Raw genomic sequence first — 13,221 nt, 5'->3', positions numbered from 1 at the left:
TCGGGGTGTGCATAAAGCTTACTCCGACCTTTGTTGAGGTAGAGTTAACAATATGGTCTAAAGTTGGTAAATAATTGTCTAAGATAGTGATAATTAATTCTTATGCCCGATGTCAAATTAAGATAATAGTGTATGTTAGAATGCAGTAAATAAACAATTAAATTATAGGAATTAATTAATTTAGACGTATTGAATTTGTGGATGCACCATTCTATTAGGAGGTTAAAAAAGCAAAAACGAAGGGGCGCGTCTATCAATTAACTAGAGCCACAGCCACAGCCACTTATGAGATGCTGCTGCAATCTTCTTCCTTCTTCTCCTTGAAATGGGGTACATCTTCTCTCAATCCCTCAATCTGCACTTTCCAAATCCCTTGCTGTCATTACTCCAAATTACCAACTCCTCTGAGATTCTCTGCTCTAAAAACCAGAGCCATCCATGACGAAAAGGACCAGAATTCTCAACCTTCCATTCTCATTCAAGATGAAGAAAATGAACTACTCAACCAGGTATTACTTCACCTTTCCCCTTTCTCATGGATTTTTGAAGTAAGATTGGTCCAGAATATTACTATATGAGTTGTAGTGAAAATTCAACTGATTTTTATCAGCTCAATTGAGCTCATCTAAAGATTGAGTTTATACGTGGTCTAAATTGACTCGTAAAAAAACTTATTTTTCTGTTTGATATGTTTTACCTAATAATCATAACAACAACATCAACATATCTATTGTAGTCCACAAAGTAGGGTTTGAGTAGAGTGTACCCAAACCTAAAATTTACCTCAGAGGTGAGGTAGAGATGGGAAAATCTCATACACCCTCAACTCAAGACCAAAACATTCTAGATAAAGATGTAACGGAAGTACAAGAGACAATAGATAGTAATAAAATAATAAAATAATACTCACGGAATCATATATAGTGATAGAAATTGAAGAACAAGAAACTACGAGTGTTGTCCTATGACTACTAGTAAGGGCAGCAAGACAATGCACTCCTGCCTACTAGTATGGACACTCCTACCTGCTAATAATCATAAGAAAGAAAAAAGTTTTATTAGTTATTTAAATGAATTATAAGAGAAAAAAAAAACCATTTTAGACTGGTTGGATTATTCACTTTCGTTTTCCAACTGGTTGTGTGAATTTATGTTGGTAAAATTTTAATTTAGGAAGTTGAAGAGAGTGTAAGATTACTGAAAAATGCTGCCAAAACAAGAAAGGTTCCAGCAGAGGAGATTTTGGCTGCTTTGGCTGCGATCGAGAGAGCAAAAATTGATTCCTCCAGGTTTCTTGAAACTCTTGGTGGAACCCAATCGCCTGGAAGGACATGGATGCTCATTTTTACAGCTGATGTTTGTAACTGGTTTTTATTTTCGTTCGTTTTTTATGCTTTGATCAAGTTCCCTATATTGTCCAATGCTTCATTTTAACTTGAAACCTTTATATTGCAGAAAGGATTAGGACAAGGTAGATATTTCCCAATTACAGCCATACAGAGATTTGATGCAGCTGTAAGCTTTACTTGTCTTTTTTATCCGTCTCTTAACACTGATTATGGTAATTACTCTTAATTTAGAAGATAAAACTAGAGAATATGCATTCTAACGACGACTTAGAGTAATAATTCATATGACCTTTTGGATAACAGCTAAATAATAATACTCTTAATGGGGTGATATAACTATGTTTGTTAGTTTTTGTCTCTCTTCCCTACTTCTTGTGTCATGTAATGGTCGGTACAAATCCAGATTACAATTTCCTTCATGAACGCAACCAAATAAGCAAGACTCGTGTCTTTGTATAACTTGTGGATTTACCATGGTAGAGAGATGATTAGATCAAATGACAGATCACATGGTTGTTGCATGTGAGAGCAGGGGGTGCTAGAGCAATGAACATGAATAACAGATCCTTTTGTTTCTAATTGTGTAAACTGTTAGATGAGATAACATCAAATAATTCAATCTCATAGAGACCTATGGTGTTAGCTAATTCTCGTCAGTTATAAATTGTGTATCTAGTTATATAATGTTACACTGGGGATCTTCTATAAAATGACTATCTTAGTGTACATTTCCCTGCTCGGAATTAACTTCAAATCCAAGAGAAGAAGATAAAGATAAACAAGTGCACACCCGCTATTCAAATATATTTGTTTGTGCTATACAAGCAACCTACATTCTCTCTTTAAATATCTGCTTCCTTTAGTTGTTCAGATGATGCACTCCAATTTAACTGCAGTGTAGATGCTTTCTTCTTTCAATCCTAAGATGAATAATATGTTTGAATAAAATTCTAGGCGAAGAGGATTGAAAATGGTGTTTACCTGGGGCCTCTTGGATTCTTGACATTTGAAGGGCCATTTTCATGGAAGAATAGGATTCTAGCTTTCGTATTTGAGCGGCTTCGGATAAAACTTGGACCATTTGATCCTTTTGATATCAGTATTAAGGGAAAAGAGGAAAGAGAACCTAGCAATAAGGATAAGGATCCATTTTTCATCTGGTTTTACATTGACGAGGAAATAGCTGTTGCTCGAGGACGGAGTGGAGGGACAGCTTTCTGGGTCCGTTGTAGACGTGTTGGCTATTCCTGAAAGCTTCTGTATGTATGTATAGTTTGACTCTCCCAATGCACATGACGTTGGATAGAAATACTATACTGCTGAATTTATGAGTATATGTAAAGGAACTAGGAGAGATAATGTCAATATTATAGGAAGCATTCCCTTCCTTCACTGTTTCAGTTATTTTACTTGTGTGTTAATAGGTATTACTCTTAGATTGAAAAATCTTTGTAAACTAGATTACAAGAGTATAGAATAAGGTTCTTATTTGCATATATTTATGGCTTGTAGATATAATACTATAGCAGTCTCATTTGGTTCAGGCGCGTTAGCAATGATGTTTGGACAATCAAGATCATTGGTGGCATCAGTTTCATCTTGGTTCACACATCATCTGCTCTTGATGTTGCAAATGGGACTGTTGTCTGCTTACATAAAGGTGAAATATATATAACAGCAACTTCAATATAAAACTGCCAGAATAAAGATCAATTATCCTTACAAACCTGAGAAAAGAAGGCTTAGCAACAGACACATAACATAGGAGTTGCACGCAGAATGAATAGGACATCACCACAACACTTTAACAATCATAAAAGGAGACTTATGGTTTGTTTGTTTCTAGGGAACGCAAGTAGTTTAGACCACCTTGAAAGTAGTTGACTAGGGTTTCTTGTTGTGGCATGCTTTCGTGTATAATAGGAATCTCTTTGAAGTTTTCAGCCCATTGATGGAGTGAAGGGAACTTCTCTGGATCAAGTAGCTTCACATTTCCTACTTCCTCCATGGCACTGAGCCAAAGAGTTTTCCAACCCATCACTAGATCCAGGTAGCCTATCTGCTCCCCACCAAAAAACTTCTTGCCTTCAATCTGCTTCTCGATAAATGCATACAATTCTTGTACTGACTCTATAGCTTTTGCTTTTGCCTCTCCTTCATCTTGCATTGCCATAGCTTGCCATGATCCTATGACACACTGAACATGAAAATTAACACAATCAGAAAGCTACCATTTAGTAATTTGCTATTCTTGTCTATGATATTTTGTCAGATGCATTAACTTGTATAGCATGATTTCTTAACGATTAAATTGTTGTCAATTGCATTCTTCACACCAAATTACTTGAAATGGTTCCATATATATGATTGCAGTTGACTGAAGATCATGTTTATGGTCTCATAATGAACGTTACTGTCTTAGTACATATATCTGCTAGCTTTTGTACAACAACATATCCAGTGTAGTCATACACAGTGGGGTCTGTGGAGGGTAGTGTGTACGTAGACCTTACCTCTACCTCATAAGTGACAAAAAACAGTCTAGGAATCTGCTAAGTTTTTGTATGCCTTATAATATGAAGAATTGGATTATGCCAAGAAAGAATATCTTACCTTGTCATCAACAAATTTTGCCCAGAAACGAGCTGTAGCTCGTTCATGAGGATCCTGAGGCAACAAAGAGTATCCTTTCCATGTTTCATCAATATATTCAAGGATAACTAGTGATTCAACGACGGGTTTGTCATCGTGTAGTAGGACAGGGATCTTCTTATGAACAGGATTGGACTTGATGAGCAACTCACTCTTGTTCAATAAATCTTCTTGTATATATTCATAGTCAACTCCCTTGAGCTTCAAAGCCCATTCTACTCTGGTGCAAAATAAGCTTCCTGATGACCCTATCAACTTCACTTCTCCCATTTTTCAATGAAAAATCTATAGAATTGGCTGTGACTGATACAATTTGTTTGAATATTTTGCTTTACTCTCTAGTCTTTATATGCATTAATATAGTCTCATGACGAAGGTATATGATGGAACCATAAGTATGAAAATAAAATCTACAATATTTTTATTTCTTCCATAAATCGAAAAATCTAACACGACTCATTCAACTTGTATTTTTTAATTAGTGTTCATACTCTTTTTGGTCTATTTATCATGTTTGACTTTTGCATGTCCCTTAAAATAGTTTTACTAAAAGGATTTAAATTACCTTTGTTTAATCTTTTACTCTATTTAATCTATTGCAGTCAAGTTCCAACAATCCAACACCCAAAAAAATATATTCGTTGCATCAAAAAGGAGAAAAAAATGGCATTCCTTGCCGTTTTCCCTCTATAGTCCATTTGAAGTAGTTTATAAATTTAAGAGACTTTTTGAATGTTACGACCGAGTTTATATTTCCATCGTACCGAACACATCCAACGAATATGCGTTATTTCTGCAATTTGTGTATATATTATAGTGGACACCAAATTTATTGGACTAAATCCTAAATTCAATGCACAATGTTATACTTTGAAATTATGAGCAAAACATTAATGAAAAATGATATAACATACAGAAAATTTGTTCATAAAGAATTGTTATATCGTGGGATATGCTGAAAAATATTTTATATATATATATATATATTAGGCATCCACGATCTTTTCTGATTGGGAAGTGGACCTGTTATTATATTTTCTATTTCATTAGTCAATGTTATCTCCCAGAAGAATCAATGAAGTGAATCTTGAGCACGTTATAATAGAAATCAAAATCAATATAGCCTACTTATTTTATACTAAAAGGTAAGACTAATATCAATGGAACGCTACTTGAAAACGGCACTATAATTCAGCAAAAAGAAATAAAAGAAGAAGCTAATTTATCAACTTAAGTTTTCACTTGACAAAATAATCAAGAAAAAACTCTAGCTTATCATATCATATATATATATATATATATATATAAAAGAAAATCTTAGGCCCGCCTACGTGGCGCCATTACAAACCTGAATTCCCTTTAAATTTATTTATTTCCAAAACTAGCATTTCCCTTTCATGAAAAGTTGTGACTTTTATGAAGAGTTGTGACTTTAATGAAGAGTTGTGACTTTTATGNTATATATATATATATATTAGGCATCCACGATCTTTTCTGATTGGGAAGTGGACCTGTTATTATATTTTCTATTTCATTAGTCAATGTTATCTCCCAGAAGAATCAATGAAGTGAATCTTGAGCACGTTATAATAGAAATCAAAATCAATATAGCCTACTTATTTTATACTAAAAGGTAAGACTAATATCAATGGAACGCTACTTGAAAACGGCACTATAATTCAGCAAAAAGAAATAAAAGAAGAAGCTAATTTATCAACTTAAGTTTTCACTTGACAAAATAATCAAGAAAAAACTCTAGCTTATCATATCATATATATATATATATATATATAAAAGAAAATCTTAGGCTTGCCTACGTGGCGCCATTACAAACCTGAATTTCCTTTAAATTTATTTATTTTTAAAACTAGCCTTTGCCTTTCATGAAGAGTTGTGACTTTAATGAAGAGTTGCGACTTTTATGAAAAATTGTGACTTTTATGAAAAGTTGTGACTTTAATGAAGAGTTGTGACTTTTATAAAAGGTTGTGACTTTTATGAAAAGTTGTGACTTTAATGAAGAGTTGCGACTTTTATGAAAAGTTGCGCCTTTTATGAAAGGCTGTGACCTTTCCGAAGGATTGCAACTTTTCCAAATAGTTGTAACCTTTCCGATAAGGCACAATAAACATTTGTTCACACTATCCTTTGTTGTCTATAAATAGAGGGATTTCCTCTCATTTTAAAACAACGGAAATTCTGAACTTTTTTTTTTTCACAATTAAATATTTGTGTACTTTGCTCCTGTTGAGTGACTCACTGACACCATTGCTTATGTTACAGATCCTGATATGTATTTTTACAGTCATTAATATATGCTTATGTTATTAAGGATAAATGATACGATGAAATAATTTTCATTTTCCTTTATATTATTAATGTTTGTTACTACGTAATCTTGTATGTAAGATGATATAGTGTTTTAGTTTTAATGACTAATAGGTTTTAAGTATTATTTTATAAATTCCGTGATATTCACACATGTAATTTTACTAGTATATATATATAAAAGAGAGCCCTAGACCCGCCTACGTGGCGCCACCACAAATTAGTATCCTCTTTTAATTTATTTTATTTCGAAAACTATCCTTCCTCTTTCATGAAAAATTGTGACTTTTATGAAGAGTTGTGACTTTATGAAGAGTTGCGACTTTTATGAAAAGTTGTAACTTTTATTGTGACTTTTATGAACGGTTGTGACCTTTCCGATAATACACAATAAGCATTTGTTCACACTACCCTTTGTTGTTTATAAATAGAGAAATTTCCTCTCATTTTAAAGCAACGAAATTTTTTGAACTTCTTCTTCTTCTGGACAATAAAATATTTGTGTATTTTGCTTCTCTTGAATGACTCACTGACACCATTGTTTTTGTATCAATACACTGGTGAATAGAATCGTTCTATACCTTTAAACCTCGGGTACTAGAGGGGAATAATTTCTTTAAGGGGACATTGTGCATTCAGTGGGCTCGATTTTTTCCATTCTGTTTCATTCTGTTGTTATAGATTTTGGTATGCTTTTAACAATCATTAATTTATGCTTATATTATTAATTGATATTTTTGAGTACATGTTGTAAACTTTGTTGTTCATGTTTCTGCAAAGTTATTGTTACAAGTATTTGTTAGTATAGATTAAATAACAAACGTTAATTGAGTATTCAAGAAAGTTTACTCTACTGAATTTGTTGAAGGTACAATAAAAAATTTTTCTTATAAATCTCTAATTTCTTCATCAACAATGTCATTCATTCACATACAAGGGTGAGATTTTATGTTTTTATGAAAATCCTCTAAGAGTTAATAACTTCGCATTCCCATATTTTTTGATTTTTATGTTGTTGTTATCTATTCTTACTAAATTTTATCAGTGGATATTATGAGTACTTTAAGGATTGAAAGTTGATCGAAGTGTTAGTCAATTTTTTGAGGTATGTTATTTCAAAACCTAGGAACTTTTCTGGTTAAAATGATTTGTTATCATCATTGGATGTCTCATAGTTTACTCCTTTAATGCATGTTTTTTCTTGTTGTTTTTATTGTCTCCTTAAAATTGTATTGATTATTTTTCGTTTGGTATGTATATGATCTCACTTGGACAAAACTTTCGTCCTTTTAATGTTTTTTTTCCCCTTCTCATTAGGCTCTTCTAAATATTTTTGGTGTGAGTTATGACTATTTTCGGCAAGCTTAATTTGAAGAATATGAAACAAAACCTGCTCTAATAAAAGTAATATTTTAAGCTACAAAAGATATGTCTATTAATATAGATTTGTTGTTCTTTATGTCCCAAGTCATTGCTGAGCGTTTGAGTTATCTAGGTTAGACTCATTTTTAATTTTTTAATGTTCCAGAATATTTCTTTAACATGAGTCTAGAATCCAAAATTTTGATCTACTTGTACTTTCATAGTGCAACAATTATACATACATATTACTGAAAAAGTCGTAAAGTTGCATTGATGAGGCATCTAGAAGGGCATTCAGAGCAGCAATTTAATTAAGAATGAATTTCTAAAAGGGTCAACAATATTATTTTGCTGTTTTTTCAAATTTATTTTTCTCCTTCTATAAATTTTGTTAGAGTAACAAAGTAACAATAACGAAAAGTGGTGAACGTTTGACCTCAGACAAGTAGATTGTCTCAAAAAAATTTATTTATATTGTTGTCGTGTACATTTTTAACGGTCTTGACTTATTTATAACTAATATTGATTATCAAAAATTTTCACATAATTTTTTTCATAAGGAGTTATTCTAACCATAAAATTATCAAATTCTATATTTTACATGTACAAAAAAATAGAAAAAGTGATGGTTAATCGCTACATAAAAACATCACTCAGTTTTAACAAGACAATTATATCATCAAACATATATTATGATAAATTATGTAAAAGATAAAAATGATTAGCTATCAAGATATTTTTAATCATTCGTTATATATTTACAATTCTTGAGATATGTGATAATGTCAAATCATTTAATTTCTGTTGAAATGTTATTAAAACCTAGTAAATTTTTTTTTCTTATAACAGTCGATTATTGAAAAGGTTATTTAAAAGCTTAGAAAGATTATTTGTGCCCACGCGAAGCGCGAATACATTACCTAGTTAATATATAAAAAATATATATATAAATAATAATAAAAAGTAACATAATTTTTAAAGTCATTCTTCAAAGGGTATGCACAAATTTTAATTTTTTTGCTTTCAAAAATAAAAAAGATAAATTAAAATAAAATAATAAGACGATAAACATTGACCATTTTGGAACTTGCACCATTAGGAGGTGATAAGTATTCGGTGAGAATAATTCAAGTACCTTGGCATGCCAAATTATTGCCAAAAAATGTATTAAGCAAATGAACAGGCCCGGCTCAATGTAATTGGGGGCCTAAGCGAAATTTCAATTTGAGATCTAAAATATAAACAAATTTCGTATACATATTTATTCAAAATTTATTTTTCTTACACCATTTAGATGAAAATTATTAGTATTTAATATTATTTTTTCAGTTATTGATTTTAGGTAAGATTTTATCAACTGAACATCGAAAAACATTCTTTCAATGAGGCAATAGGAGTTGATGACTTGGTATACACCATTTTAATATGCTTGTTGTAATGTTTTTCTTTCTTTTTTTTACCCTCCCTAGGAGCTCCCACCCCTTTTGTTCCTTTGGTTACTCGAACTCGCAACCTTCGGGTTGAAAGTGAGGGGTGCTTACCATCCGAGCAACTCCCTCTCGTCTTTTTGTAATGTTTGAAACTAGAATTTTAAAAAGAAATAAAAAAGAATTTGTAATTCACTTTGTTCAACATTTTTCACTATTAATTCTTATTTTTAACAAAGTATAAAAGATGTTAAAATGAGTAAAATAATATATTTTTTTCTCATAATTAATCAATTTTTTTTATAAAATTTTAACATATAATTTATTCTTAATAATAATTTGAAGCCCCTAAAAGGCATAAGCCTTATTTTACAAAGGCAAGAGCCGTCCCTGGAAATGAAACGAGTTATATCATTAATTCGAACATACATATGTCTCCATCGCTTTGAATGCACTTGCTATGTGTTGCCTACATACATACTGAGCCGAAAATGTCGTTTCGACTGTGGCAATGATAACTACTTCTTTCATTTTCTAACCTACCCAACTAAATAGGCCCATAAATCCTCCACTCCAAAGCGGGCATTTGTGTCCACTTCATTCAAGTTAGAATTACATAATATACTCATATAACACTTACTTTTTTTGTTCAAGACATTAAAAAAATAATATATTTTCTCTAGTAAACTTTGACCACATAAATCAACATGATAGTAGAATATGTCTTATACTCATATATGAGGAGATATATCAGAAATCTAAAATAACGATATTTAATAAAAGTGTGCACTCTTTTATCATCTATATATGTTTGTACATATAAAATGATCATATAATTCAAACTTTTATTTTAAATGAAAATGCACGAACATGTACACAGCATTGTCCCACATGACCCTTTGATGTTTGTTTGTGCATTGAATTATGATACATTTGGCTGTCCACTTGATAATCACACTATAGAAAGTTGAAATTTATGCTCCACTTGCTTTTGACTATCTACTACTATTATATTATTGTGTTTGTAAAATAGGCTTTTAGGACCACCTCCGTATATCCTGTATTCTTCGTATATAGATAAATAAAAGAAATGGATTCATTCAACACAAAAAGTTTACCCTCATTGGATATGGTTTGCTAAAATAGCTACTACTCCAATAATGTACTAACATATCTAAATAGATAACATTTCGATGTTCAACAACATTAAACTTATGACTTTTTATTTTTTTTTATTTATCTTAAGTTATTGGATAAGTCAAACATATTCACATAAATTGAAGAAAAGGAAAAGGGAGGGACAAGGGTTATATATGAAGCCTTACATATCTAGTTATTAGGGAAGTAGACTGAGGAATAGCAGAAATTGCAACTGTACCTGTTGACAAGTCGAAGCAGTAACAACTCCTTTTCCTTTTTTGCTTTGGCGCAAATCCCCATATATGTCTCTTTAACATTGCTATCCTCTTTCCGTCTATATTTACTTATTCAGTATTTTAGAAATAAATTTTTATTTTTATTTATTACTTTGAATATATCAAGAAAATTATTTTTTTCTTGTTTAATCATTAGTATTTCTTAAGAGACATGCAAAGTTCAAAATAAATAAAGTAAAACAGTAAAAGGAGGGAGTATTAATTAATTCTTATCCACACAAATTGAGGAACTAACATCGACATTTCAATTCATGAGTGTTTCACTTCCCTTTCCTTGTTCCATTTTCAGACTCATGATGTTCTAACCTGAAATAATATCATCAACAATAATGTTTTTAGAAGATGAAAAAGAACCTTAACAAGAAAAAATGAAGTTCAACGCTCACTTCTCATCAGATAGTTTCACCAATACTCTTCTTCAGGTAAGAAACTGGTTCTTTAAATTATGATTATTTATGCCGTAGATTTATTATTCTTCCGCGCTAGGGTCATTTAGTAGAAGGTATTAGAAAAAATAATACATATATTAGTAGTTTTGATATATTATTTATTAATCCCTTATTTGGTTAGGGTAATATTCTTATTCTAATACACTCATAACAAATCAAACCGTCAATAAAAAATAATACTAAAATTATACACCCTACAAAAACCCCTTTTAGTATTTGTGTGTTAATGTGTTAGTGATTAGCTACAAGTAATTAATCAAGCCTGAAGAACAGATAATTTTAATTTCTTACAAGTAGAGTTAGTAATCTGAACAGAAACAAGAGACATTATTTGTTTATAATGGGTTAAAATACACAAAAAAAAAAATTTAAAAATTATACTATGATATTCCTTGATAAAAATCTTTAGCTTCTCAATAGAGAAAAAGATAGCGACGCAAGCTTTCTGTTCGCCAGTAAAATCATACTCTCTGCTTAATTTATGTGACACGTTTTATTTTTTATTTTAGTAAAGATTGTTACTTTTCTACTACGTATTAAAAATAACTTAATTTTAATAAAAACAATTTATAAAATAAAATATGTTAAATTTTTTTAACACGTTTTTTTTCTTAAATTTTATGTCAAATCAATTGGTATCACTATACAAATAGTTAGGTCATTGTTGATAGTACAAGAATTAATTATGAGTAATTAATGTAGGTTAATGATATGATGAGAAGTCATAATACGAGGTTACACCTTTCGACTATTGATTGGCTAATGGACGTGGAATTCTCCATTTGTACTAATAAGATTTGACATGTAGGGACTTACAATTCTATCTTCTCCATGTCTTTTATTTTTCCTTTTGTCGTGTTTGTATCTTTTCAAATAATAGAAACTTCAAAATCCCTAATAATAGTTTCAAATATATAAAGTATATATTACAATTCAATTTATCTATCTTCCTTTCAAAATTTTATGCAAAATATTTATGACTAGTTTTAAAAAAAATTGAAGGTAGAAAAAAGAAATTACAAGGTCGAGAATCAAACTTTCATAAACAAGGTAAATACTTAGAGTCAATCAATTAAATTACTAAAAATTTTACGTGTTCAAAACTATCACACAAGATTTAAGCATTTTAATACATAATATGCATGTTTAATTTAAAATTTTAAGATTCTAAAGTCTATACTATATTCTTAAATGATGTGTTTAGTCAAAACTAAGACACATAAAAATTAATGTAATGAAGGGAGACTTTAGAAAAAAGTTTTTAAAGATATATATCTATATATATAAAATGTGGACAGAAGTGCTCCATGAAAGAAATAATGAAGAGAAAAAAGAGGATAAAAACATAGAAAGACATATTGGTGGCCCCTTTAGGGCTTGAGGGTATGTGTGGTGCTTCATTTTTGGGGTTTTGTTTTTGTTTGTTTGTTTTGTTTAGGCTAATAGAATGTGTGATGAATAGTTCCAAATCAGTTAGCACTACCTTTTACCATTGTGGAATGGTCATAAAAGATGTGAATGGGGGACTTAAAGGTACACACCACAGGAATAACTCTTTTTTGTTCATTCATTATACAGAAAGTGACACTATTTTTGTTCTCTAATGTATCTGAGGCCTCATTTATTTGCACATAATAGATATTTTGAATGATATAAGTTTTAGAAAATTAAGAACGTCTTTTTATATTGAGAATTAAGTATTTTCTAAACAAAACTTTTACACAAATCATTAAAAGATATTTTTGTGTGAATAATTTTCACATGCACAATCATCAACCACCTAGTTAATCACATTCAACATCACAATTACCAATACATCATTGACCACTATACACAATATAGTCATTACTACTAACATTAGCTACTAATTACAATCACTACTATCACTACCACGTACCAATTGTCATTAATCACACATTACTTACAACGAACATCAATCATCACCACCACCGTTGCTACGGACCATCTTTATCATCACTAGCAAACATAATATTTATTTATTTTAATCAAATAATAATTTTATTTTTATTAAATTTTTATCTTTTTTCTTATATTTAATTTGTTTTTTTATTTGAATTGTGTATTTATTATATTTAAAAATAAATAAATTTTGTAATTTCATTGAGAAACATAATTAAACAATTAAATATATACGCTTTGTAGTCCCAAAAGATTTGACAATATATAGTCAATAAGCACTTTTAATATAAACACTTCC

At 30.4% G+C, this 13,221-nt stretch overlaps 2 protein-coding genes and 1 long non-coding RNA gene across 3 annotated transcripts; 2 read left to right on the top strand and 1 right to left on the bottom strand.

Moving 5' to 3' along the window:
- The first annotated feature begins 239 nt into the window (after positions 1–239).
- On the top strand, positions 240–2,845 carry LOC125874775 (uncharacterized). The gene is made up of 4 exons (XM_049555796.1): positions 240–509; positions 1,174–1,356; positions 1,456–1,515; positions 2,304–2,845. The coding sequence occupies exons 1-4, from the start codon at positions 291–293 to the stop codon at positions 2,598–2,600; spliced, it is 759 nt and encodes a 252-aa protein (XP_049411753.1). The 5' UTR covers positions 240–290; the 3' UTR covers positions 2,601–2,845.
- Positions 2,846–3,021: 176 nt separating this feature from the next.
- On the bottom strand, positions 3,022–4,360 carry LOC125874776 (probable glutathione S-transferase). Its single transcript, XM_049555797.1, has 2 exons — positions 3,963–4,360; positions 3,022–3,546 (listed from the first exon to the last, which is right to left on the bottom strand). The coding sequence occupies exons 1-2, from the start codon at positions 4,269–4,271 to the stop codon at positions 3,175–3,177; spliced, it is 681 nt and encodes a 226-aa protein (XP_049411754.1). The 5' UTR covers positions 4,272–4,360; the 3' UTR covers positions 3,022–3,174.
- A 6,057-nt stretch (positions 4,361–10,417) lies between these two features.
- LOC125874774 (uncharacterized) lies at positions 10,418–12,017 on the top strand. Its single transcript, XR_007447306.1, has 3 exons — positions 10,418–10,515; positions 10,844–10,976; positions 11,706–12,017. It is a non-coding gene; the product is annotated as an uncharacterized LOC125874774 (long non-coding RNA).
- Positions 12,018–13,221: the final 1,204 nt, after the last annotated feature.

This window comes from Solanum stenotomum, chromosome 8 (assembly GCF_019186545.1).
Source record: "Solanum stenotomum isolate F172 chromosome 8, ASM1918654v1, whole genome shotgun sequence".
In the NCBI taxonomy this organism is placed as follows: Eukaryota; Viridiplantae; Streptophyta; class Magnoliopsida; order Solanales; family Solanaceae; genus Solanum; species Solanum stenotomum.
Note: the sequence above shows the minus strand (reverse complement) of the source record. Positions and strands in the feature narration are given on the sequence as shown.